The 25,657-nt window shown below is 42.5% G+C and overlaps 4 protein-coding genes across 12 annotated transcripts in view; all 4 read right to left on the bottom strand.

Annotated features, from left to right (window-relative positions):
* Window positions 1–2,491, bottom strand: part of ppfibp1b (PPFIA binding protein 1b) — a 43,036-nt gene extending 40,545 nt beyond the window's left edge. For 4 of the 9 annotated variants that reach the window (XM_023801979.2, XM_023801983.2, XM_023801981.2 and 1 more), the window contains exon 1: window positions 2,256–2,489. The gene's annotated coding sequence lies outside the window, so the exon portion shown is untranslated. Of the gene's footprint in view, window positions 1–431; window positions 2,228–2,255 lie in introns of those variants that run through there. The other 5 variants (XM_023801976.2, XM_023801980.2, XM_072710231.1 and 2 more) reach the window with 3 other exon arrangements.
* A 4,370-nt stretch (window positions 2,492–6,861) lies between these two features.
* LOC111838709 (histone H3) lies at window positions 6,862–7,588 on the bottom strand. The gene has a single exon (XM_023801945.2). It carries the CDS (start codon window positions 7,523–7,525, stop codon window positions 7,115–7,117), a length of 411 nt encoding a protein of 136 aa, XP_023657713.1. The 5' UTR covers window positions 7,526–7,588; the 3' UTR covers window positions 6,862–7,114.
* A 594-nt stretch (window positions 7,589–8,182) lies between these two features.
* LOC111838710 (histone H2A-like) lies at window positions 8,183–8,968 on the bottom strand. Its single transcript, XM_023801946.2, has one exon. The coding sequence runs from the start codon at window positions 8,631–8,633 to the stop codon at window positions 8,247–8,249; it is 387 nt and encodes a 128-aa protein (XP_023657714.1). The 5' UTR covers window positions 8,634–8,968; the 3' UTR covers window positions 8,183–8,246.
* Window positions 8,969–9,130: 162 nt separating this feature from the next.
* LOC111838729 (histone H1-like) lies at window positions 9,131–10,191 on the bottom strand. Its single transcript, XM_023801987.2, has one exon. It carries the CDS (start codon window positions 10,032–10,034, stop codon window positions 9,408–9,410), a length of 627 nt encoding a protein of 208 aa, XP_023657755.1. The 5' UTR covers window positions 10,035–10,191; the 3' UTR covers window positions 9,131–9,407.
* Between the last annotated feature and the right edge of the window lie 15,466 nt (window positions 10,192–25,657).

Below are 25,657 nucleotides of genomic sequence, written 5' to 3'. Positions count from 1 at the left end.
TTAAGTGCCTTTTTCATCATCACTGGACTGAGCCATTTAAGATGTTCCACACAGAAAAAAAACTCATAACAGATTATTAAAACAGGGCACAATTACAATATATCTGCATTGAGAGTGCTGTTGATGTCATTCAGTGTTATTAGTGCTACATGAATATATGTTCTATCTGTTCACATGATGTAGAGAAAAACAGACTTACAGCATTTGTCTGGTTTATTAAAACTAAGGGTTATGGGTAACAAGATTTTTTCCTTAGTCTAATTACAAATGACAAGTACAATTAACAATTATATTCCAATAGGGTCTATTTTTAAACATTGGTGTAAACTGTTAATGCATAAAATAAATGCACCGATGAAACATACTGGTCCCCAATCATGTAAACATTTAATCCAAACTGACTTTCAGATTTAAAACACCCTCAGACTGACCTTCCAAATTCCAGCAGGATAGAGGGGGGAAAGTGGGGTACATCCAACCAGATAAAACAGAACTTCTCAAAAGCCTTGTCTTGAACATCTTTGTTTAAACAAAGCCTCGGAACATGCATAGGGAACTTTCTGATGCAGCTGAAAAGTTTCCAGTGGAAAATAAATATACAGATATGACTATCCCCCACAGAAAGCCGGGTGGGTGAGTTTAATGCAGCTGAAAGAGTCTTTGCTCCTCAGTACTATTTCACAGTAGGAGTACGGCTGCTCATTTTCTGGAGATGTAATCTGGGTCTCACTCCCAGTTTTACGTATGGGGCGGGTTGCACAACATCCTTACAATTATTGCCAGACCATCAAGCACATCTCCACATCCACATCTCTGTGTGGCACAGAGGAGGGAGCTGCAGCAATGTATGAGTGCAAAAGGCGCGCGCACACACACACAGTAATCAAAGCAGGTCAGTCAGCAGGAAAAATCTTTTCCACTGGAAAACAAACTACCCAACGTCATTTCGACGCGCCCAATGTCATAACCTGATGCAATTTGCATTTTCATGTGGCTAAAAATGTTTTACACAGGGAAGGACAAGTTGCACGGTGCTTTGTTTTAGTTACAGCTCAGGAGATATGACCGACTGCCTATGGCCAATAGCCTGGAAAGCATCTGGTGCTTCTGAACACCGATTTACCCTCTCAAATGTCACAACTTGTTCCATCTTCTAAAGCAGAGCCAACAGCTAGGTTAGACTAGTGAAACTAACGTTCGCAGACATACAGCTAAAGTCAAACCATGCCTTTATATGGATTTGTATTTTTATCTCCTCTTTTCCTTCCTTTTTTGACAAAAAAACCTAGTCGTCATCGATCACGTACAGTTAAGACAGCAGTGTGCCGTTTTAGTTAAAACACCGCATTTTCCCGTATATAGAAAAAACAATGTTCAATACGTATTTACCACAATAAAATTTGTGCTGGCGGGAACCCACCAGGTGCGATGCATAAAGTCAAGTCTTGTTTTTTAGAGGTAAACCACAAAAGACGAGGCTTTCCCGTAGGTTAACACTGGTTTCAGAAAAAGCGGCTCCATCCCGTCACGTCGCTCCCAGGCAAACCAGCATCTGCTACGTGGGAAGTGCGGACTGCTGCTAAACCAGACCAGCTCACCCTGCACATCCCCATCCACAAAGTAAAGCATTACGCTGCTAAAAAGATCAAACTGGCAAAGAAAAACGAATCACCTATCAGACATTAATTCTCAGTGTTATACATTTGTCATTTCGGAAACATCCTGCCACATAAGTTCAGTTAAGCAAGTTAAAAGTATTTCATATTGGGGAATATCTTGACCATGGAATACATGGAATATAGTGTATTACACCGGGATTAACGGTGTCCCACCTTGGGTGCTGTCGTAATTAATCAAAAGTTATAATGATTCGTAATTTAAATTCCGTTTAAAAACTTAAAACTAAACCAAGAAGCCAATGCAACACAACACGTTTTAAACTATGATTTTAAACAGTTTTAAAAGCTACCGATCAAGGAGGACAAGCACAAACGTGTGGAGAAAAGGACGCAGTGACAGAAAACGCCGTTTTTCCTTTCCTCCGTTCGCTGTGATTTATAACAAATTCTTCAAGGAAAGAGGCCCCACCCAGCAGAGATTTACTTAAAAGCGTTATCCACCAGGCATTTAAAAAAATAACATAATACTGCTTCAAAGCAAAAAAGAGCACCGACAACTTATTATAAGTCTTAAATCGATAGGAGCAACAGTTAATACGAATTGAAAGTCTGCAGAGCTACAAAGTATCCGCTCACCAACACTGTGCTGAAACTTCAAAGTACTTCTGACGCGTTAATCCTCAACAGCCACGCGTCACGCCTTTGTTTTATATTACTCTTTTAACTATTTTGTTTCTTTTCCCCGAATAACTCCGACAGCAGCCCAGCGGTCACCAGTCCTTCCACCTTTACGCCATGTCGAAAGTGGGCCCCCACAGGCAGCTACGTCACCAGGGACACACTCCCCGCCCCCGCTTCCTAACTTGCCGAAGGCAATCTCCTCTGGACTGCTGTTCGTCTGAGAGACCGAAAAGAAGGAGTAGATACATCTTCATACATTTAACTTTCCGGCAACCTTACGTATCGTATTATGACTCAAGGCTCTAATATTACTTTAATAGGTATAAAACTAATATTCACAAGTTAATGGAATATTCCACAGAATGTTATTATCTTAATTACACATTCGTTGATGGAAGGCACACGTATCGAAATACAAAATTAATTCAGAAATAAATGTATATATGTTAGATACAATATATATGTATATTATGCAAAATCGTATTATTCTCTATGTCTCGTTGTTTTGTAATTGCGCAGCTACTAGAGACTTATTATCAGGCCTTTCAATGATGTCAGTTTATAGTTTGCCACGTGGAATAATTTTTCGAAATCTTTCATTACTTTTTGTATTTGTGGAATATTTTATACAGATTTACAATCCGATATTCAAGGGGCTCAAACTAAAAGTTGTCCCATAATATGCAGGTAATATTTTCATTAACTACTAGATTAGAGAAATATTCATTCCCAATTAGCATTTTTCGTGTGTGGGGCAGACTTGTTGGTGCCCTCTTGTGGTAGGACACTTACAGGATCACCTCTCCCTCTAACATGTACATTTCTGGTGCAATATCTAACGTGGTTATAAATGCAAATACGGCCTTTAATACGGCATGCTCTTTACTTGGTGAATATATAGGTTTGGGCCATTTTTTTCGTAGGTAATAGTTTATTTTGTTATTGTTAGACGTGTTTAAAGTGTTTTTTTAAACTGTACTGTGCATACTTTTTTGCAATATCTAAATACGTCAAATATAAAATCTCTATATATTAATGCTCTATATAAGGTATGGTGATGTTAAGATTATTCAATTCCTTGGTAAGACCCCAACTAGAATATTGTGTGCAGGTTTGGTCACCTTACCTCAAAAAGGACATTTTTAGGACTGCTTTAGAACGGGTTCAGCACAGAGCTATAAGAATGATTCCTGGTCTTAGAGGAATGTTTTATGAGGAGAAGTTAGTTGAGCTGAATCTGTTTAGCCTTGAGCAGAGAAGATTAAGGGGAGACATGATCCAGGTAAATAGGATTCTAACAGGTCTGGATGTTGTTCAACCAAATAATTACTTCAGTATTAGTGCAAATACAAGAAGTCATGGCCATAGGTTGAATTTAGCCAAAGAACACTTTAAACTGGACTTGAAGAAGCACTTCTTTACACAGCGTGTAGTTAGAGTATGGAAAAGTCTTCCTGTTAGTGTAGTGCAAGCTAAAACCTTGGGGTTCTTAAAATCTCATCTAGCTCACATTTAAACAACTTTAAGCTATTAGTTGAACTCTAATTAGTTGAAGCTTGACGGACTGAATGGTTTCCTCTCGTTTGTAAATTTCCTACATTTTTATGTTCTTATTGAGAATAATGCAAAACCAGTTTATAAACATTCCAACAACATTTAGTCAATCCTGACACTAGCATAAATTTTTTAATTACATAGCAAAATTAATAAAACAAAAGAAACTTAATTTGTGAAATTTAGGTACTTGTGATTCATAAAGTAATAATCCTTTGGCTAAAGCCATTGATACAGACCTACTTGGAAACAGACTTTTGAGAGAAGCAACGCTAAACAGCATGGAGGGATGTCAGCTTTAACGCGGCTGCGCTCGAGGCCCAGGCAGGTGCGTAGTTGTCATCAATGTCCTTGCTGGCCATGCATTTGTAGTGTTCTGTCTAAAAAGAGCTTGATGGGCATTTTGAAAGCAGGCATCAAGATAGCAGAACCAAAGCTCTAGAGCACAACACGGAGAGACCTTCTTATTGTAAGAAAAAAAAATGTCAGGATAAACAAAAAGCCTTCAGGCTCCCACAGTCACATAGATTGCTCATGGCATGTATCCCTAATAGGGTCACCACCTAATCCATGTCAGGAGGGACACTATGAGCTAATTCAGGTTTGGCAAACTACTTTAATGAAAGGCTCCCTTACTCGGCTAAATTGTTTGTTTCCTTGACTGAAAGACTCATCCAGCTGTTTCACTTTAACATTAGTGACACATGCATGATTATTGGAGACTGACCAATCAGCACACAGCAAGAACTCGGTGCTTAAATTAATTCCAGGTACTTTTAATTGAAATGGTTAGAATGGTAGTTTGCAAATCCTGTCATAGCTCATAGTGTCCGTCATGACATGGATTGGGTGGTCACCCTAATCCCTACACACTATGATTGCATAGTGACATACAGTCCCATGCAATAATGTTACTCAATGAAAAAAATGTGCTCGCCTTCACGCTTTCATACTCTCTAAACTACTTTGAGAGTCCTGAAAATAAGAACCACAAAAGGTTTTGAGGCCATCGCTGTTCTATGACATACAAGTAACTCTGTGTTCTAATTCCATTAGATATCATATGCTTTCTGTGCAGAAATAGGCCATGTCTTCTGTGTTTTAGACAGATCTTTTTGTTTAATACAACTATAAATGTTATTGGTTTTTCTACATAGACGGTTAAAATGTGTATTTTTCCATTTGAGTATCTGAGTGACTCATTTATATTAATTAAGTGCAGAGATCCGCTTCGGTTTGGCCATCGCCCATCTGCTTCCGTTATTTTTAGGCAATTACAAATGCCGATCATGGAACTGACATATCTGCTTTCTTTTACAAGGGCATAACAGTGTCTCCTATGCTCCAGTTATAACTGTTTTTAATTGATTTAATTTTTACAATTAACTGTCCATCTGCACTCTGTCTCCGTGCTAAAATTGCCAGTCAATGGATCAATCGGTGGCTCACTTTATGACACTTTCAAAACTATTGTGTCTTAAAGTGATTGGCTACTTTTTCTATACTGTATAATATGTTTTAAGAATTCTAAACCTTTCCACAGTGTCAGATGTCTCATGGACTCAAACATGCAGCTTTTTAAGGACGCATGGGGCCCCCAGTAGGCGTCTTTGAAATTTCTTCACCCTGCCTAAAACTTAAGTTAACAGCCTTCATAAAGGTCTGTGGGTATGGATAACACCCACTACACACCATTACATCCTAGACATTCAAGGATTCAGGCTGGCACTGGTTCCAATTTAGGCTACAGGGGTGACTCAGTAACTGCCTGCTTTTTCTTTTACTATAAATATCCTCAGCAGGGGCTGTAAGGTTACCACCCGTCTGGAGAGAGGGATGGGAGAAGTTCCACTGCTAAAACTGCTATAACTGTTCCTCTGTCTCTGTTCTTAGCATCACAGTTAATGTTTAATTCATTGGAAATTAAGACAGATGACAGTGAGCCTATATTAGGATAACAGCAAGTGTCTTACTTCTGAATATAGGTCAATCTTTGATCACTGGAGGAATGAGTGGGGCTGAGAATAATTACCATGTATTGTCAATCAAATTGCATACAGCATTCCATTTGATGTCAGCATTTATTGAATATGCTAACCAAGCAGCAGTCTAATCACAGCTTCCATACATTAGAGATCTTCATAACTCATGTAATTTTTCTCCTTACCAATCTTTTTCATGCAATAGCATGGTTTACAGAACAAAAAGGTTCTCCCTTATATCAGGGTAGGTATTTATGGGAAGAATAGTATATGCAGCAGGGCATCTTAACAGACTACAATCAGATTCAATTGAAGGACATTAAACTGTTTTGCTGAACTGATTTCTTCAATATATCACACTGCATCCAATTGGAATCAAAACAGTACAGCACTGCTTCTGGGTGTCCTAACCTTTTCCACTACAAGGATATTTTACATCTCTCTCTCCAGAAAAACTACATTTATTATATGGCAGAGTTTTGAATACATGGCCATAAATTTCAACTCATTCCAATTGCAACGATAAGTGGTAGATTGCAACATTCGGATGAAACCAACTTGGAAAACAACTTTCATAGTAAACCTGCCACCAAGTTGAAGGGAACGGTTGCAACTACTCACTCCTGACGCAATAGATGTGCAACCACCGCCATCTAGTGGAAAACAAGGCGGCCAAAAACAGTTAAAGTTAAACGGCAGCTGCACGACGGGCAATTAGGCCATAAGGAGGAAAATCCTCCTTTTCCTTTAATACTCTTTCATATATAAAAAGACAAGGCGGCTCTGCAACTGAGGGAAAAAAGAGCGGTTTACAGAGCGTGGTAGATTTGGTCCCCCATTAATTACTTCTGTTCGTTCCCATTCCCTGGACGCCCAAACCAAAGAAGTTTACCGGTATACCGCCCTGCCTTCGTCGTCCCAGTACTCACCCCTAAAACTAACGGCTACTAGTTACAGGCATTCCCTCATACAACACATTCACAAACGCAGACAGCAACAAAAGCACAAAACCATCCAAGAACAACGTCACGTGTAACGCTTGCAACCACAGGTTTTTAGAGTGCTATACGAACACACAGAACATACGCATAATTGCGAAATATGAACCATGAGGGGAAAACATGCAGTTACGGAAGCTTGGCTAGACCCCTCACCCGCAATAATAATCGTGTATATACTGATGAACCACCACCTAGAGATTTCGCTTTTCTAGGACTTATGAAGTGGCTCTTAAAAGAGCCTTTGGGTTTCCGAAGCTTGATAGCCGCCTGCTCAACTTTAAGCGCGCTCTCCGCGGATGCGACGCGCCAGCTGGATGTCCTTGGGCATGATGGTCACCCTCTTGGCGTGAATGGCGCACAGATTGGTGTCCTCGAACAACCCAACCAGATACGCCTCGCTCGCTTCCTGTAGCGCCATAACGGCAGAGCTCTGGAAGCGCAGATCCGTTTTGAAGTCCTGAGCGATTTCTCGCACCAGCCGCTGGAAAGGTAGCTTGCGGATCAGCAACTCGGTAGACTTCTGATAACGACGGATTTCTCTCAGAGCCACAGTCCCTGGCCTGTAGCGGTGAGGCTTCTTCACGCCACCGGTAGCCGGAGCACTTTTACGTGCAGCCTTAGTAGCCAGCTGCTTCCGGGGGGCTTTGCCACCAGTAGATTTACGAGCAGTCTGCTTGGTTCTTGCCATTTTAACAAAACACTTACAACTAAGCGAAGAGAGTAATGCTCCACTGCGTTTCAGCGCCCACTTTTAAAGCATACCGGCAAGGCGCTGATTGGACGAAAGTCTTGTCGAGCCCTCATTGGCGCGTTCAAAATAACGGTACCGTATCACTGCTCCTTATTGGATCGTTTGGGCGGCGCATGCGATTCAAATTAAGGCGCGGATCTTTTGCTCTCCATGTTTCCTCATTGTATTCCACCCATGTTACTAAAATTAATGTTTGTACTTTTAATGATTGGAAATAAAATGAACCATTTATCTATTTTCCCTAATCTATGAATGGCACAGCAGTTCAAATACTATTTGCCCCATAGCTTAAATACTTTGTTGCCCTGCTTTCGCTTGTGAACGATAGAGGATTTTATATTTTAGTAACGTGACTGGCTATCCGCTGGTAGAATTAAATGGTCACCTAAATGTACACACACATTACAGACGGAATTAAAAGAAACCGAATGTATAAGCATAACTACATGCCTATAATTATAGGAATATATAGGAAGACTCTTCGGTATTCATAAGTCAAACTGATATTTCCTTGTATCGCCTCTTGTTAGTGAAGCATATTTTAGTTACTCACTAAGAATGGTGGTCGTTAATATCTGTTTGGAGTACAGTGCCTTTTATAACAATATAGGTGGCTCTTAAAAGAGCCTTTGGGATGATTTCAGCCTGGGTCACACACTTATTTGCCCTTAGCTGGTTTCTCGGTCTTCTTGGGCAGAAGCACAGCTTGGATGTTAGGCAGGACACCACCTTGGGCGATGGTAACGCCACCGAGCAGTTTGTTCAACTCTTCATCGTTGCGCACAGCCAGCTGCAGGTGTCGCGGGATGATGCGAGTCTTCTTGTTGTCCCGAGCAGCGTTACCAGCCAGCTCCAAAATTTCAGCCGTCAGATACTCGAGCACAGCAGCCAAGTAAACCGGAGCGCCAGCACCGACTCGCTCAGCATAGTTACCCTTGCGTAGCAGCCTATGCACACGGCCAACGGGAAACTGAAGACCGGCCCTAGAAGAACGGGTCTTTGCCTTGGCTCTAGCCTTTCCGCCGGTTTTGCCTCTTCCACTCATTGTATCTTTGTCGTATGAAAAATCGCGAGTGAGCTACTAGCGCCAAGGCTACCTTCTTGTAGAAGCACGGAGCGCATTCATTGGCTTGTGCAGAGAGGCGACGCTATCCAATCAAAGCAGAGAACAAGTCCGACCCAACGTTGACGAATAATAGGTCACGAAACTGCTAGTTTAGCAAGTGATAACGATGGAAATATAAAAGGCATTGTGTGATTTTCTAGCAAGTTCTCAGCCTTTTCCTTAACTGAGCTCGACCAAACACATTTCCCCTTATACAGGCTTATTTCAATACACTTGACAGACATGTCATTAGGAAAAATAATGTGCCTTTTCATGTTGTGTTGTGGGGGGGGAACTGAAGCCAACTGCTTCCAATATACGTCTTTACAATTGTATGCCGCTTGGGCAGAAGCGTCTGCTAAATGTCATTAAACATTGCAGACGCTTGTAAAGTAGAGAACCGGGTCAGAGACAGTGTTCGCTGTCAGCCACGGGACCCGAATCGGGATCCTGCCCATCACAGCCACGGCGCCACACACCACCCAAGTCAGTGCAACATGTGTCCGCACACGGGCTACAATTTTCCCCTGATAATCAAGTATGGACTTGGCTATCCACATACACATAAAAAAAAAGACGAATCAAGTACACATTAGAACGCACACACCCGTTGTTTCACTATAGATAAAGTGGAGGAATTTTGCAATCTTTATGATGTTGGTGGGGTGGCTCTTAAAAGAGCCTTTGTGGTCGAGTGAAATTCACTTTGCACGCTCACTTCTTCTTGGGAGCGGCTCTCTTGGCCTTGGTGGGCTTAGGCTTGGCAACTTTGGGCTTAGTCGCCTTTGCTTTCTTCGGGCTCTTGGTTGCCTTCTTAGCTGCTGTCGCCGCTGGCTTTTTAGGCTTCTTGGGGCTCTTAGTCGCCTTCTTGGGCGCAGCTGGCTTCTTCGCCTTCTTGGGTGACTTCTTGGCGACCGCGGGTTTCTTGGCCGCTGGCTTCTTGGGCTTCTTAGCCGCGGCAGGTTTCTTGGCCGCCGGCTTCTTGGCTTTAACAGGCGCTTTCTTGACGGGCTTCTTCTTGGTAACCTCCACCTGCTTCTTGTTCAGCTTGAAGGAGCCAGAGGCGCCGGTGCCCTTGGTCTGAAGCAGGGTGCCTTTGGTCACCAAGCCTTTCAGTGCCAACTTAACGCGGGAGTTGTTCTTCTCCACATCGTAGCCGCCCGCCGCCAGAGCTTTCTTCAAGGCAGCCAGAGAGAGTCCGTTCTTCTCCTTGGAAGCGGACACGGCCTTCACGATCAGCTCTCCGACGCTGGGACCCGCTTTCTTGGGTTTGGCGGCGGCTTTCTTCTTGGGGGCCTTGGCCGGAGCGGCCGCGGCGGGAGCAGGTGCTGCTTCAGACATTTTCTCGCTCGAACGCTTCTCTACAAACAGTCTCTAAGTCGGAAAACTCCGCTGTGTGTGAAGCAGACGCGTCATGGTGGGTTGTCCTTAAACGCGCGATGAGAACCGTGTAGACTCAACTCGGCCAGCACGGCGCTTGCAGAGCTCACCGAGGCGCTTTCTCTTGTGTTTTCTCCTCGCACAAATCTGCAAAATAATCGCCCGTGGAGCTGCCTTCGACGCAAACAACCCACGAAGTAGAAGCCCAGGGCCCTCCTCTTAAAAACCAAGCAATATGTTTCGAGAGGCACCGCTTAGTTTTCTTCTGATTCGTCCAAAAGTGCTCCCTTCGGTGGTTAGATCAGACCGCTCACGGGGCTTCTCTCTCCATATTACGCATATTTAAAAAATAAAACAGCATAGTTAGCTGGTGACTGCTTGATGGACATTGTCAGAAAGGCCACGTGTATCGGAAAATACTGTTCTGATCCCAAACTTTTAAAGCTGAAATCGTAAATTTCAACTTTTGTGAGTGCAGTAAAACACACCTCGAACCGGGGCACCGATATCTAAAAGGACGTCGCGTGTTCGATTCACCACCTTAGTTTAAAATAATCATTGTCTCTGCCATTTGGTATAACGTAGGAAAAAGAACCCCTTTAACGTGTATACGTTTGCTGTGAATCTTGATTTCCATATAGGACATTTTGCTATAGCTGGTCGATATACACCCCTCTCGCGTTATAGCAACTAACCCGAACACGCGACCATGTGTGTACCGAGCACCTATAAAAGAAATAATGAAGAAGGTTAAATCGCTCGAAAACATATGCCGTATTCACGCACCAGGATAGAATTAGAAAATCAGTAGAACTAACATGTCTTGTAACTTAGTGTAATTTGTTACGGTAGAGTTACCTTATGACAACTTTATCTTGCCACAAGTTTCACTTCCTAACCTATTCAGTTGACGTGGAATTTATGGACATCAATGAATTTTTCAATGATGTACTGTACGTGCATTTCTACAAAATTATCACACAGTTCATAGGCATTCTAGTTATCACTGTCGCTTTACGATCAGACAAACAAAATGTCGGCGCATGTCAAATAGGTGAATTTAAAGATACGACGTGACAGACAACGTATTCCACAAAGAATCACAGATGTTTCGAATATAATGGTTACTTCTTGGACTGCATTCTGAAAAAATACGTCGTTTGGGGAGATCTACTTTAAGATTAATCACCGATAAATACAGTACCCTGTCTGAGCGGCAATATGTCCGCTTCCCCTGTCGGAATATCCTTGTTATTTGACTTTCTATTCTGACATTGATTCACTGTCGTTTTTCGTTGGAGTTTCCATGGGATAGAGATGCACGGGAGCTGTCCTTTGTAATTTCAATTTACTAAGAACGGCTGGGATTTTCAGTTTTAAATAGGAAGGAGATTACGTTTATGAAATATCACCGCTGTTAAAGTCCTCCGGCCCTTTCATAATCGGAATATTCCAGGTTCGGAACTGAGGGGAAGGGGCAGTGCCCCAATGACAACATGCACGGCCTCCATAAATATATGCATGCTACTTGGGTCTGAAATAAATGTATAATTATTAATATCATTATTTATATTTATACAATACTGTGCAATAGTCAAAAGAAATGCTTAAAGGTATTTGTCTGGATAGTAAGCGCACTTTTGCTCGGAAAAAAAAACACAATTCAGCATTAGAACATGTGCAAATTAAGAGTAACGCATTAAAAACTATAGTAAGACCGAATTTCTTCTGTTCTACGAAAAGTTACTGATATCTAGTTGGATGGCTAGAAGACAGCTTCAGTTCCCAAACCTCTCCTCAGGGGCATCGCAGCCATTTCATGTATTTATTAAATTTCAGCAGCAGCTCACTTAATTAATTTTATTAGTTTTAAAAAGTTCCTGTGATCGAGTCAAAAAATACATGGGTGTGCGGGAGGTTGCTGCAAATAAATGGGTTGACTTTAGTTCAACTCTATTAGTTGAAATGGCTAAACTTTGATCGACAGGCACACGGTCATAGCTTTTAACCAACACGAAGCTCATTTAAACATAATATTCTTTGGCTGCATAAGGCTTCTGCACAGTCATGTATATGTGGGCTATGCCCTGGGAAGAGGCGAAATACAAACGTAAGTACATTTTCTCGCCGGGTGGTCGAGTCCCTTCGGTTTTGTTGTCAGTTTACCTATAACCATAGTACTGACATGAATAAAGTTTATTGCAGGTGCTTGTGAAAGGTACTACCTGTAACATTTGTGAGTATTCTTCTGTTAAGACTGGATACAGAGTGTGAAATATCCCACATTATAACCGCAGTTGTCGAATTGTTTGGCAACTGACTAATGACCGCAGAATTTTACTATTTTTTACGTTTGTTGCGTTTTACTCTTTAGTCTTATATATACACTTATGAGCCACATTATAAAAAAATATTGTCACTATATAGAAAAACAGGAATTAATGTAATTTATTATTATTCAGTTGTCCTTCCCTTTCCATTGTGAAACACATAATTTCACCCCTTATATTTAGCAGTTTATTACATTTTCCTCCCCTCATTCTATAAACCCCTGCTCATCTACTAAAGTAGTAGCATTTAATATGCAATTATAGTTCTCTTGGGGATGAAAGCTAACTAGCATCAGGTCTAGCTGTTTATTTCAAGTTAAGTCATTTATTTATACAGCACATTTAAAAACAACAGGAGTTTGCCCAAAGTGCCTTCTAGTTTAGAAAGAATTAACAAATATTAGCCCAAAGAAGTAACATGGGTCTGCCCCCTTGTGGGCCCAGCACCTTCAGGGGGAGCCATGGGGGTCGGGTGTAATGGAGATCGGGTGGCAGTCGAAGGTGACAGCCTCGGCGAACCGATTACTGGCTATTAAAACTGGCTTTAGGCTCATGGAATGTAACCTCTGGTGGGAAAGGAGCCTGAGCTGGTGCAGAGAGATGCCGACTAGATATAGACAGGCTCACCTCGACGCACGACTCGGACTCTGGAACCACTCCTGGAGAGGGGCTGGACTCTGTTCCATTCTGTACCGTTCAAACCGCTCTACAGATGACGCTATCTCTCATCTCCTCCATACATCTCTCACTCACCTGGACACTAGAAGGGGGAATTATGTTCAAATGCTTTTCATCGACTACAGTTCAGCATTTAATACCAAAATTCCCTCCACACTCACCACCAAGTTGGAGCACCTGGGACTCAGCTCATCTACAGTATGTGTCAGTGGATCTCCAACTTCCTAACTGGCAGACCACAGGCAGTAAAGATGGGCGGACATGTCTCAGCCCCCCTCACTCTCAGCACTGGAGCCCCCCAGGGTTGTGTTCTGAGCCCCCTGCTGCACTCATTGTACACTGCGTAGCCTCTACCAACTCCACCACCATCATCAAGTTTGCTGACGACACCGTCGTGGTGGGCCTGATCACTGACAACGATGAGACGGCCTATCTGGAGGAGATTGGAAATCTGGAGAACTGGTGCCAGAGGAACAATCTCCTTCTAAACGTCAGCAAGACAAAGGAATTGATAGTGGACTTTAGTACCAAGCAGGAGAGGAACTACCAAACCCCCGTCATCAACAAGAGCCCAGTGGAGAGAGTGGACAGCTTCAGATACCTCGGTGTCCACATCACGCAGGATCTGTCATGGTCCTGTCACATCAGCACCATGGTGAAAAAGGCCCGGCAGCGTCTCTTCCACCTCAGACGTTTGAGAGACTTCAGACTGTGCTCAGGAATTTCTACTCCTGCACCATAGAGAGCATCCTGACCGGAAACATCACAACCTGGTTCGGAAACAGCACCATGCAGGACAGACGAGCTCTACAGACGGTGGTGCGATCAGCTGAGCGCCTCATCCGCACCGAGCTCCCTGACCTGCACTCAATTTACAGCAAGCGGTGCTGGACCAGGGCCAGGAAGATCGTGAAGGACCTCAGCCACCCCAGCAATGGACTGTTCTCTCTGTTGAGGTCTGGAAAGCGATTCCGCTCCCTGAAGACCAATACAGAAAGACTGAGGAGGAGCTTCTTCCCGCAGGCGATACGGTCTCTAAATCAGTACACCACACAGTACTGATCCATTTTGCACATCCACACATATGCTTCTTGCACTTTCAGGCATATTTGCACACACCCTAGACATTTCTATGTTCTATTTATATTCACTTCATTCCAACAAAGATTTAAAAAATATTTTTCTTATATATTTCTTATGTATTTGTACAGATATTTTATTCTCTCTTAGTCAAATTTACTTTCTATTTTCTTTTTCATATTTATTTCCTATTACTAATCTCTTTTTTTATTATTCTTCTATCTCTTATAACTAGTCTCTTACTTTAAGGTCACGGGCAGTCGTCCAAGCATTTCACTGCATATCGTATTGTATATGACTGTGTATGTGACAAATAAAATTTGAATTTGAATTTGAATTTGAGTTGCCCATGATCAGAGATGCTGGGCAGGGGTGGGACTACTTATAGCCCCCCAGCTTGGTGTCTGTGCGTTTCTGTGGTGTCTGTTTACCCCGATAGATGAGAGGGTTGCCTCCCGTCAACTTTATGTTGGGGGACAGACTCTGACGGTTGTTTGTGCATACGTGCCGAACACCAGTGCGGAGTGTCCGGCCTTCTTGGAGGCCTTGGAGGGGGTGCAGGAAGGTGCCCATTCCGGGGACTGCATTTTTCTTCTGGGGACTTCAATGTTCACATGAGTAATAACAATGAAACCTGGAAGGGTGTGATTAGGAGGAATGGCCTGCCTGATTGTAATCTGAGCAGTGATCTGTTATTGGACTTCTGTGCTAATCACAGTTTGTACATAACAAACACGTTTGAACATAATGGTGTTCATAAGTGCACTTGGCACCAGAGCACCAAAGACCGCAATTTGATGATCGATATTGCAATCGTATAGTCAGATCTGCTTCCATATGTTTTGGACACTCAGGTGAAGAGAGGAGCTGAGCTGTCAACTGATCGCCACCTGGTGGTGAGTTGGATCCGATGTTGGGGGAAGATGCCGGATAGACCTGGCAAACCCAAACATATAGTGAGGGTGTCTGGCAGACACCCCTGTCCGGGAGATCTTAGACTCACACCTCCGGCAGAACTTCTTTTCTCTGCCGAGGGAGTCAGGGGACATGGAGCCAGAAGGGGCCTTGTTCCGGGACTCCACTGCTGAGGTGGCAGTGTGGTTATTGTAAGGTTATTGGTGCAAGTCGTGGTGGCAATTCCCCGAACTCGTTGGTGCACACGAGCGGTAAAGGGAGCTGTCAGTCTGAAGAAGGAGTTGTTCAGAACTTGGTTAATTTGTGGGACTCCAGAAGCAGCGGGTCGGTACCAACAGGCCAAGCGGGAAGCGGCTATGCCAGTCACTAAAGCAAAAACTAGGGTCATGGAACACTGGACCATCTCTTCACCCTCACGAGGATACTGGAGGGCTTGTGGGAGTTTGCCCAACCAGTCTACATTTGTTTTGTGGATTTGGGAGAAGCGTATCACCGTGTCCCTCGGGGGGTCCTGTGAGGGGTTGCTGCGGGCCATCGGATCCTTGTACAAACGGAGCGAGGGTTTTGTTCACATTGCCAGCAATAAGTCAGACTCGTTCCCGGTGGGGTGTTGGGCTCCGCCAGGGCTGTCCTTTGTCACCGATTCTGTTCACAACCTTTATGGACAGAATTTCTAGACATAGCCAAGCGGTGGAGGGGGTCTGGTTTGGGGGCCTCAGAATTGCGTCTTTGCTTTTTGGAGATGATATGGTCCTGTTGACATGCACTGGGGCAGTTTGCAGCTGAGTGTGAGGCCACTGGGATGAGAATCAGCACCTCCATGTCTGAGGCCATGGTTCTTGACCGGAAAAGGGTGGATTGCCCTCTCCTGGTGGGTGATGTAGTACTGCCTTAAATGGTGGAGCTTAAGTATCTCAGGGTCTTGTTCATGAATGAGGGAAAAAGGGAGTAGAAGATCGACAGACAGTTTGGTGCAGCCTCAGCAGTAATGTGGACGTTTTACAGTTCTGTTTTGGTGAAGAAGGAGCTGAGCCAGAAGGCAAAGCTATCAATTTACCAGTTGATCTACGTTCCTACTCTCACCTACGGTTATGAGCTCTGGGTAGTGGCCAGAACAGTGAGATCACGGATACAAGGGGCCGAAATGAGTTGGCTGGGCTCAGCCTTAGAGGGTGAGGAGCTCGGACAATCAGGAGGGGCTCAAAGTAGAGCCACTGCTTCTCCGCATCGAAAGGAGCCAGTTGAGGTGGTTTTGCCCCATGTAGCCTGAATGGCTACATGGGGAGGTGTTGCGGGCGTGTCCAACTGAGAGGAGGCCCCAGGGCAGACCCAGGACACTCAGGTGGCCTGGAAACGCCTTGGTATTCCCCGGGGGAGCTGGAGGAGGTGGCTGGTGAGCGGGAGGTCTGGGAATCCCTGCTTAGACTGCTGCCCCTGCGACCCGAGCCCAGACAATTGGAAAAAAAAATAAATGGATGGACGGAGGGTAAAACATACAAATAAAATAACACTACTAACATAGCAAAATATGAAATATATTAATGAAATTAATAAAACATGAAAATGTGCATACTAGAAAATAAAAATAACATTTAAAAATTAAGGAAATGTGAAACAGTAAGCAACAGAAAAAAGTAGAGCGTAATTAAAATAAATTAAGAGTTATTAAAATGAATTTGAAAGTAACTTAATGGTGGAAATGACAAAACACTAAGCGAACCTCAAACTGAGTTGAAGACGAGAAAATAGGTGGGTCTTTAATTTAGATTTTAATTCATCAATAGAAGAGCAGGATTTTATGCAGGATGGGAGACTATTCCAAAGTCGGGGGGCAGCTACAGAGAAAGCCCAGTCACCTTTGGTTTTAGGATGGGAGTGAGGAACTGAGACGAGCTGTTGTGCAGAAGATCTAAGTGACCGGGGGGTAAATATGGAAATAGCAGATTTGAAATGTATTGTGGGGCTAATCCACAAATCTTTAAATACAAACAGCAAAATCTTAAAGTTAAATCTGTATTTCATAGGCAATCAATGCAAATGAGCTAGAACAGGAGTGATATGTTGTCTTTTCTTTGTTCCAGTTAAAAGTCTAGCAGCCGCATTTTGAAACATTTGAAGTCTAGAAAGTGTGGAATGGGACAACCCCATAAACAGGGAATTACGGTAGTCAAGCAGAGGGGTGATAAAAGCATGGATAACTATTTACAGGTCCTTATGATATAAAACCATTTTAATACTGGGCCCTGCAAACCAACTTCTGCCTCTAAGCATTTTAAAAGAATGCCATGGTCAATTGTGTTAAAAGCTGCACTAAGATCAAGCAGGACTAAGACTGCTCAAGAACCAGAATCGGTAGGAAGATAAATGTTGTTCAGTACCTTCAGCAGGGCAGATTCTGTGCTATGTCGAACTCTAAAGCCAGACTGGAATTTATCAAAGATTTTAACCTGGGAGAACCTTTTCTAATATCTTGGAAATTAATGGTAGCTTAGAGATGGTCATTAAGTTTTCATGGTTATTGGGGTGTAGACTAGGTTTTTTGGTGCCACTTTACAATAAGGCTACCCTTATAAAGGGATTATGAATGGTTTATAAGCAGGTTATTAATAAGGTTGTAGCACTTTGTAAATCATTACTAGACAATTATAAACAAGTTACACCACAGTTTTCTTCTTATTAATGAGTTACTACTGTTTTTTTAATAGAGGTTGTATGTTTAAAACTGGAAGGCATGACTCCAATAATTAATGAGCTATTAATTATCGCTAAAACAAGGGGCAGATTGTAATAAAACTTCCTTAGAAATATGTGATGTTTTAATGTCTAAGGGGCAGTTAGTGGCATTTATTTGTGAGACCACCTCAGAGAGCTGGGCAGATGACACTGGCTGAAATTGCTGGAGGAAGCAGCTTGGATGATGTATCTCTGAGGGATCTGTGCCTGAGGGTGAGATGTTAGATCTTATGTTGTTAACTTTGTCATTGAAGAAATTCAAGAACTTCTCACAGGTTTCAGCAGTAGAAGCAAAGGTAACGGCAGCAGTAGAAGCAGGAGGATTTAAGATGGAATTAATTGTGCTGAATAGTATTTTGGTTCTGTGGCCATTTTTATTGATTGGTTCAGCATAATAATGTGCCTTAGCTCTCTTAACAGGGCTTTGGTAGAACTTCAACAATCTCTTAAAATTTCAAATGAGACCTGAAGTTGGTCTTTTTCCACTTGTGCTCTGCCCTATGCACAACTGCTCATATTTGCATAGTATAATTGCACGAGGAAATTGCACAGCAGTACATGTCTACACTAACTACACTGCCAGCATATTTGCACAGTTCCTCACAGTCCATAGTCTATATCCTATTGTTGTATAACGTATATTGTATTGTCACAGCCTCCTGATGTGCTCCCCATCCTAAAAGTCTTTTTAGATAGTTTTATCTTATTTTTTAGGCATATGTACATGTGTATGTACAGATATACACTCATCTAAAGGATTATTAGGAACACCTGTTCAATTTCTCATTAATGCAATTATCTAATCAACCGATCACATGGCAGTTGCTTCAATTTAGGGGTGTGGTCCTGGTCAAGACAAATCTCCTGAACTCCAAACTGAATGTCAGAATGGGAAAGAAAGGTGATTTAAGCAATTTTGAGCGTGGCATGGTTGTTGGTGCCAGACGGGCCGGTCTGAGTATTTCACAATCTGCTCAGTTACTGGGATTTTCACGCACAACCATTTCTAGGGTTTACAAAGAATGGTGTGCAAAGGGAAAAACATCCAGTATGCGGCAGTCCTGTGGGCGAAAATGCCTTGTTGATGCTAGAGGTCAGAGGAGAATGGGCCGACTGATTCAAGCTGATAGAAGAGCAACTTTGACTGAAATAACCACTCGTTACAACCGAGGTATGCAGCAAAGCATTTGTGAAGCCACAACACGCACAACCTTGAGGCGGATGGGCTACAACAGCAGAAGACCCCACCGGGTACCACTCATCTCCACTACAAATAGGAAAAAGAGGCTACAATTTGCACGAGCTCACCAAAATTGGACAGTTGAAGACTGGAAAAATGTTGCCTGGTCTGATGAGTCTCGATTTCTGTTGAGACATTCAAATGGTAGAGTCAGAATTTGGCGTAAACAGAATGAGAACATGGATCCATCATGCCTTGTTACCACTGTGCAGGCTGCTGGTGGTGGTGTAATGGTGTGGGGGATGTTTTCTTGGCACACTTTAGGTCCCTTAGTGCCAATTGGGCATCATTTAAATGCCACGGCCTACCTGAGCATTGTTTCTGACCATGTCCATCCCTTTATGACCACCATGTACCCATCCTCTGATGGCTACTTCCAGCAGGATAATGCACCATGTCACAAAGCTCGAATCATTTCAAATTGGTTTCTTGAACATGACAATGAGTTCACTGTACTAAAATGGCCCCCACAGTCACCAGATCTCAACCCAATAGAGCATCTTTGGGATGTGGTGGAACGGGAGCTTCGTGCCCTGGATGTGCATCCCACAAATCTCCATCAACTACAAGATGCTATCCTATCAATATGGGCCAACATTTCTAAAGAATGCTTTCAGCACCTTGTTGAATCGATGCCACGTAGAAGTAAAGCAGTTCTGAAGGCGAAAGGGGGTCAAACACCGTATTAGTATGGTGTTCCTAATAATCCTTTAGGTGAGTGTATGTACAATTATTATTATTATTATAATTATTATTATACACATTATCCTTACTGTCGATGTATCTGGGTATGATGTTGTGCTGTTGTCCTGTTGTGTTGTACGTTGCACCTTTGGTCCCAGGAAGACGTCACTTCGTCTCACTGTGTGCTTCAATGTATATGGTTCAGATGACAATTAAGCTCTACTACTTCCACTACTACTACTACTACTTCCGCAATCTTGTCTATAAGAGCAGGGGGGTGAAGTCATTCAGGTAGGGGTTGCCAACATTATTAACCCTGGATCTTTTTAGTTTTAAAGGAGCGACAGAATCCAGAGTGAAAGTGAGATGAGTTGAAAAGAGGGACTAATTTTTCAGTTTCAGTGCTTGAGAGAAGGGTATCTGAGATATCAGGTGAGTGAGTGAGCATAAATGTATTGAGTGGTACAGTTTATAGATCGGATGGGGGCATGTGCGTGGGGGTGGGAGGAGGTGGAAAGGGGACGAGACAATGAAGATTCATAAAGAACCATAAAATGATCCGAGACACCAGAATCAACAACTTTCAGTTTGGAGACAGAGAAACCAGACAATAATACAAGATCTAGTGTATGACCCTTTTGATGTGTTGTGTGTCAAATGATACTGGATGGATAGAATTAAAAGAATCTGCAAGTAGGGTTGCAAAGGGCTGGAAAATTTCTGGAAATTTTCCTGAAACTTTCCGTTCCATGGGAAGTTAAGCTGGGGGATTTTGGAAATATTCCACATTAGAAACTTTCCATGGGAATTAACGGGAAAGTATGGGAATTAACAAGAATATTCCTAGAATTTTGCAACCCTATCTGCAAGGCATAGAAACTCCACCATAAGTTTTGATGTACAACAAATACTGTACAGGTGTTAAAATCCCCTACAACCAGTATCAGTGTGAAGCCATAAAGGACAGGAGATTAGAAAACTCTTGAATTATATTATTGTTGTTTTTAGGTGGTCTGTACATCAATACACAAAGGACATTAACTATCGTGAGTTGCACCTCGACCGGTTTTTAAAAACGGCGGCTAGGTCACCACCACGACCTACAGTATGGTGCTGCGGGAGTTTAAGAAGCTGCAACAGGGAGGACAGAGAGCCAAGTGTGGTGAGGTCACCAGGTCTCAGTAACAAATAAAAATCCGACTGATGAGATGTGAAATGGTCATTTAAAGCGAAAGTCTTGTTTGATAGGGTTTGAGCAAATTTGACTGGTGTGGACTCTGGTATTTTATGTGCTGTTTGCTCCGTCAGCATTTTAGCACAGAATTTTGTCCACCACTCGAAACAGAAGGTAGTTTGGGAAGTCTAGACTATTACTCATGAGAACAAGGATGGAATAATGTAGTGGGACTAACCTGTCAATAGTACGTAGTCACGCATGTGGACAATTAGAAGTGGAGTGCAGTACCAACACTTAAAAAACCGTATGGTATACAAGTGTTATTTATTTGACCTCTATCACTAGGTTGCAGCCAATTTAGCAGAACTTTCATTGTGTATTCTACCTCCACATTATCGCGATAGGATGGTTGCATGATGAATTTGTCCTGGGATTACATGGAGGGGAAATTTACTACTAGTGTCTGAACCTAAGTGCCCTCATAGCGACGGGCCAATAATTGAGAATAAATTACGCCAATAATTACAGGAATGACAGGCCAGAATTTAGCTTCATTCACTTGATCTGGTATTTAAAATGTAGCATTATAATAAACAGCATAAGACAGCCTAACAACCTACATGTGCACGCGGTAACATTAATAATTTCATATACTTCATAAATAGAACGATTACAGCTTGAAAATGTATTATATTGTGCTTAATTAGCACTACATTTGAAATAAATAAGCGATTACACGGATAAATACCCCGTTGTGGCAGAGTGTGCACGTGACGTCAGAGGCAGAGCGTGCAAGAGGCAGAGTGCACGTGCTGCAGCCAGGCCCTCTTGGCTTCAGTTGGTGAAAAGTTAACGAGAGAAAAATATACCAATTTTGTGGAAGAAAGACAGTCTAAACAAGATATCAGAGCGAGTTCTATCTTCGTAAAAACTGTAAAATGTAGCTGCAAAGCATTGCATAAATAACGTATCGGTTTTCAAAATTGTCTATTACTTCTTAATGCTGGAAAACTAGTCTAATACTTGGCGGACATAAGATAAAATGTATCTGCGCCCCCCTAACAGAACAGCTGACCCAAGTCTGCCCCCGCAGCTGAAATTATCTAGAACAGCAACTGTTTTATTCACCAGGGATCCGAAGTGTCTGAAGAATCTGTTACAGTTAGATACCGAGGTGAAATCAGTATTAGGTTGGATATTCGACGGATATTCAGATCCACACTCTCCAGACTTAGCGGCGGTGCTTCACTCAGGCAAGGCGGCATAAGACGGTCGAAAGACTGCCAGATCAATTCCACAGCCTCGGAGACGCTCGCTCGCCGCTGATGTAGGGACCGTCAACGAATTACTGTCAGAATAATAAAATACTGATTGCTTGCAATAACTTCAATGCAATGGGATCCAGTAACTCCAAAATGGGTGTATATTCTACTACTACCTGAGCACTATAGGACACAGCAACTTTCATTCGATTGTAACCCTTTATGTACTTTATATAATGTTTTTCTCTAAAATTAGCCCTTTTTTGTCAATAGCTCCTAGGCTGTGGGAGCCTGCGACCCAAAACCCGGTGCCAATTGTAGTACTACCTGAGGCCTATAGGACACGGCAACTTTCATTCGATTTTAACCCTTTGTGTACTTTATATGATTTTTATTCTCTAAAATTAGCCTTTTTTTTCAATAGCTCCTGGGCCGTAGGAGCCTGCAACCCAAAACCTAGTACTAATTGTAGTACTACCTGAGGCCTATAGGACACGGCAACTTTCATTCGATTTTAACCCTTTGTGTACTTTATATGATTTTTATTCTCTAAAATTAGCCTTTTTTTCAATAGCTCCTGGGCCGTAGGAGCCTGCAACCCAAAACCTAGTACTAATTGTAGTACTACCTCAGCCCTATAAGGCACAGCAACGTTTGTTTGTATCCTCTCAAGCACTGTATATGTATTCTTATTGTGAAATTGTGTCACCCTAATGACGTTCAAGGTTAATAAAACCCACTATATAGCACCACTAAGAAATTTTCAGAAAGTTACTGTCACATCCCACACCTCCCTTAGTGACTGCACCTGTCCCGCTGCCTTTAATGCCCGGATCGCCCCCACATTCTGTGTCAGGTATTGTTGTTTTCATGTGACCTACAGAGCTTTTATTCTGTGTTCTCAGCATCTCCTGTGCCTTACCTTCCTTTATAGCTCCTGTCCTTCCAAGTCCCCGCTTCCCTCGGACCTTGCTCATCAACACATTCTCACACCCGACGCGTGAAAAACCGACGCATGGGCAGAGCCCTTTAGTGTTGTTAAGTGAACCACAAGGAAGCATAAGGTCTCCTTCAGTCTCTAATTCAGACGCATGCGGTTTTTGGACATTGAGTTGCAATGCATCACGGGACAAATATTTGGGGTCGGGACTTAATTCTTATATATTTGTACCTCTATACACATCAGGATGATAAGGAGCATCTCCAACAACTTGCTTGGGTCTGAAGTAGGCAATTTTTGGGGCCTACGGTCCTGATTTCTGATTTTTTTTGTCCCAGGACTAGTTGTGAGCAAAAACTTCAAACACCGCATGCGTCTCAATTATTGAATAAAAAAGATCATATCAAGTACACAATGGGTCAAAATTGAATGAAAGTCAGGTAGTACTACAATTGGCACCAAGTTTTGGGTCGCAGGCTCCCATGGCCTAGGAGCTATTGGGGAAAAAAAGGGCCTAATTTTAGAGAAAAAAATCATATCAAGTACACAAAGGGTTAAAATCGAATGAAAGTTGCTGTGTCCTATAGTGCTCAGGTAGTAGTATAATTTGCACCCATTTGGGGGTCATAAGCTCCTATTGCCTAGAAGCTATTGAAATAAATCTATTTACCCATTTTTTTTCTTTTAAAATGATAAAAATACAATAAAGTGTTAAAAATTGGTAGAATTCACTGTGTCCTGTGTATGTCAGGTAGTTGTAGAATATGCACCCGTTTTGGAGTTACTGGATTCCATTGCATTGAAGTTATTGCAAGCAATCAGTATTTTATTATTCTGACAGTAATTCGTTGACGGTCCCTAAATCAGCGGCGAGCGAGCGTCTCCGCGGCTGTGGAATTGATCTGGTCGTCTTTAGACCGCCTTATGCCTCCTAGCGTGAGTGAAGCACCGCCGCTAAGTCTGGAAAGTGTGGATCTGAATATCCGTCGAATATCCAACCTAAAACTGATTTCACCTCAGTTGAATACGTCACAATGAGCACACTTACTGTATAATAAACAACACACAGAAGTTAACTTAAAGTACTGTACAAGGTATAGCATACAGGAGACGGACTGTATAATATACACAATGCATGCACTGAACAACTGTGGTTTAGTTGTTGCATATCGAAATTGATTAGTAAGGGATATTGGGGAAAATAGCTAAGTAGCAAGTAGAGTTCACTTTTACGGACCTGTAGCGTTTACCAGAAATGAGTGTTTGGAACAGAATGAAAAGGACTTGCAATGATCTAGTCCAACCTCTCTCTGCAAATTTGTTTTGGGATTACATCTGCGTTTAATTCGCTAGATGAAATGGTCCAATAATAATAGTAGCCTGATAGTGGTAATCTGATTAAAAACGTGTTAAATCAGGTTACCTGAAGTATCTCGAGCTCTCTCCTTGACATAAAGGGAAAATATCCATTAATTAATATCCATGTAATTATTTGCAAATGACATTATGAAAATGACAGAATTAAGATAAACACTGAGATGTATTTCTCATCAGGGGCATTTAGATTGTATGTTTATTTTGTAGAAATGTACGTACATCATTGAAAAAATCATTGATGTCCCTAAATTCCACGTCAGCTGAATAGGTTAGGAAGTGAAACTTGTGGCAAGATAAAGTTGTCATAAAGTAACTCTACCGTAACAAATTACACTAAGTTACAAGACATGTTAGTTCTACTGATTTTCTAATTCTATCCCGGTGCGTGAATACGGCATATGTTTTCGAGCGATTTAACCTTTTTCATTATTCCGTTTAAAGGTGCTCGAGTGTTGTCGAGTCATGGTCGAGTGTTCGGGTTAGTTGCTATAACGCGAGAGGGGTGTATATCGACCAGCTATAGCAAAATGTCCTATATGGAAATCAACATTCGCAGCAAACGTATACACGTTAAAGGGGTTCTTTTTCCTGCGTTATACCAAATGGCAGAGACAATGATTATTTTAAACTAAGGTGGTGAATCGAACACGCGACGTCCTTTTAGATATCGGTGCCCCGGTTCGAGGTGTGTTTTACTGCACTCACAAAAGTTGAAATTTACGATTTCAGCTTTAAAAGTTTGGGATCAGAACAGTATTTTCCGATACACGTGGCCTTTCTGACAATGTCCATCAAGCAGTCACCAGCTAACTATGCTGTTTTATTTTTTAAATATGCGTAATATGGAGAGAGAAGCCCCGTGAGCGGTCTGATCTAACCACCGAAGGGAGCACTTTTGGACGAATCAGAAGAAAACTAAGCGGTGCCTCTCGAAACATATTGCTTGGTTTTTAAGAGGAGGGCCCTGGGCTTCTACTTCGTGGGTTGTTTGCGTCGAAGGCAGCTCCACGGGCGATTATTTTGCAGATTTGTGCGAAGAGAAAACACAAGAGAAAGCGCCTCGGTGAGCTCTGCAAGCGCCGTGCTGCCCGAGTTGAGTCTACACGGTTCTCATCGCGCGTTTAAGGACAACCCACCATGACGCGTCTGCTTCACACACAGCGGAGTT

Source organism: Paramormyrops kingsleyae, chromosome 3 (assembly GCF_048594095.1).
Source record: "Paramormyrops kingsleyae isolate MSU_618 chromosome 3, PKINGS_0.4, whole genome shotgun sequence".
NCBI classification, from domain to species: Eukaryota; Metazoa; Chordata; class Actinopteri; order Osteoglossiformes; family Mormyridae; genus Paramormyrops; species Paramormyrops kingsleyae.
The sequence above is the reverse complement of the archived record's forward strand: the minus strand, read 5'-3'. Positions and strand labels throughout refer to the sequence as shown.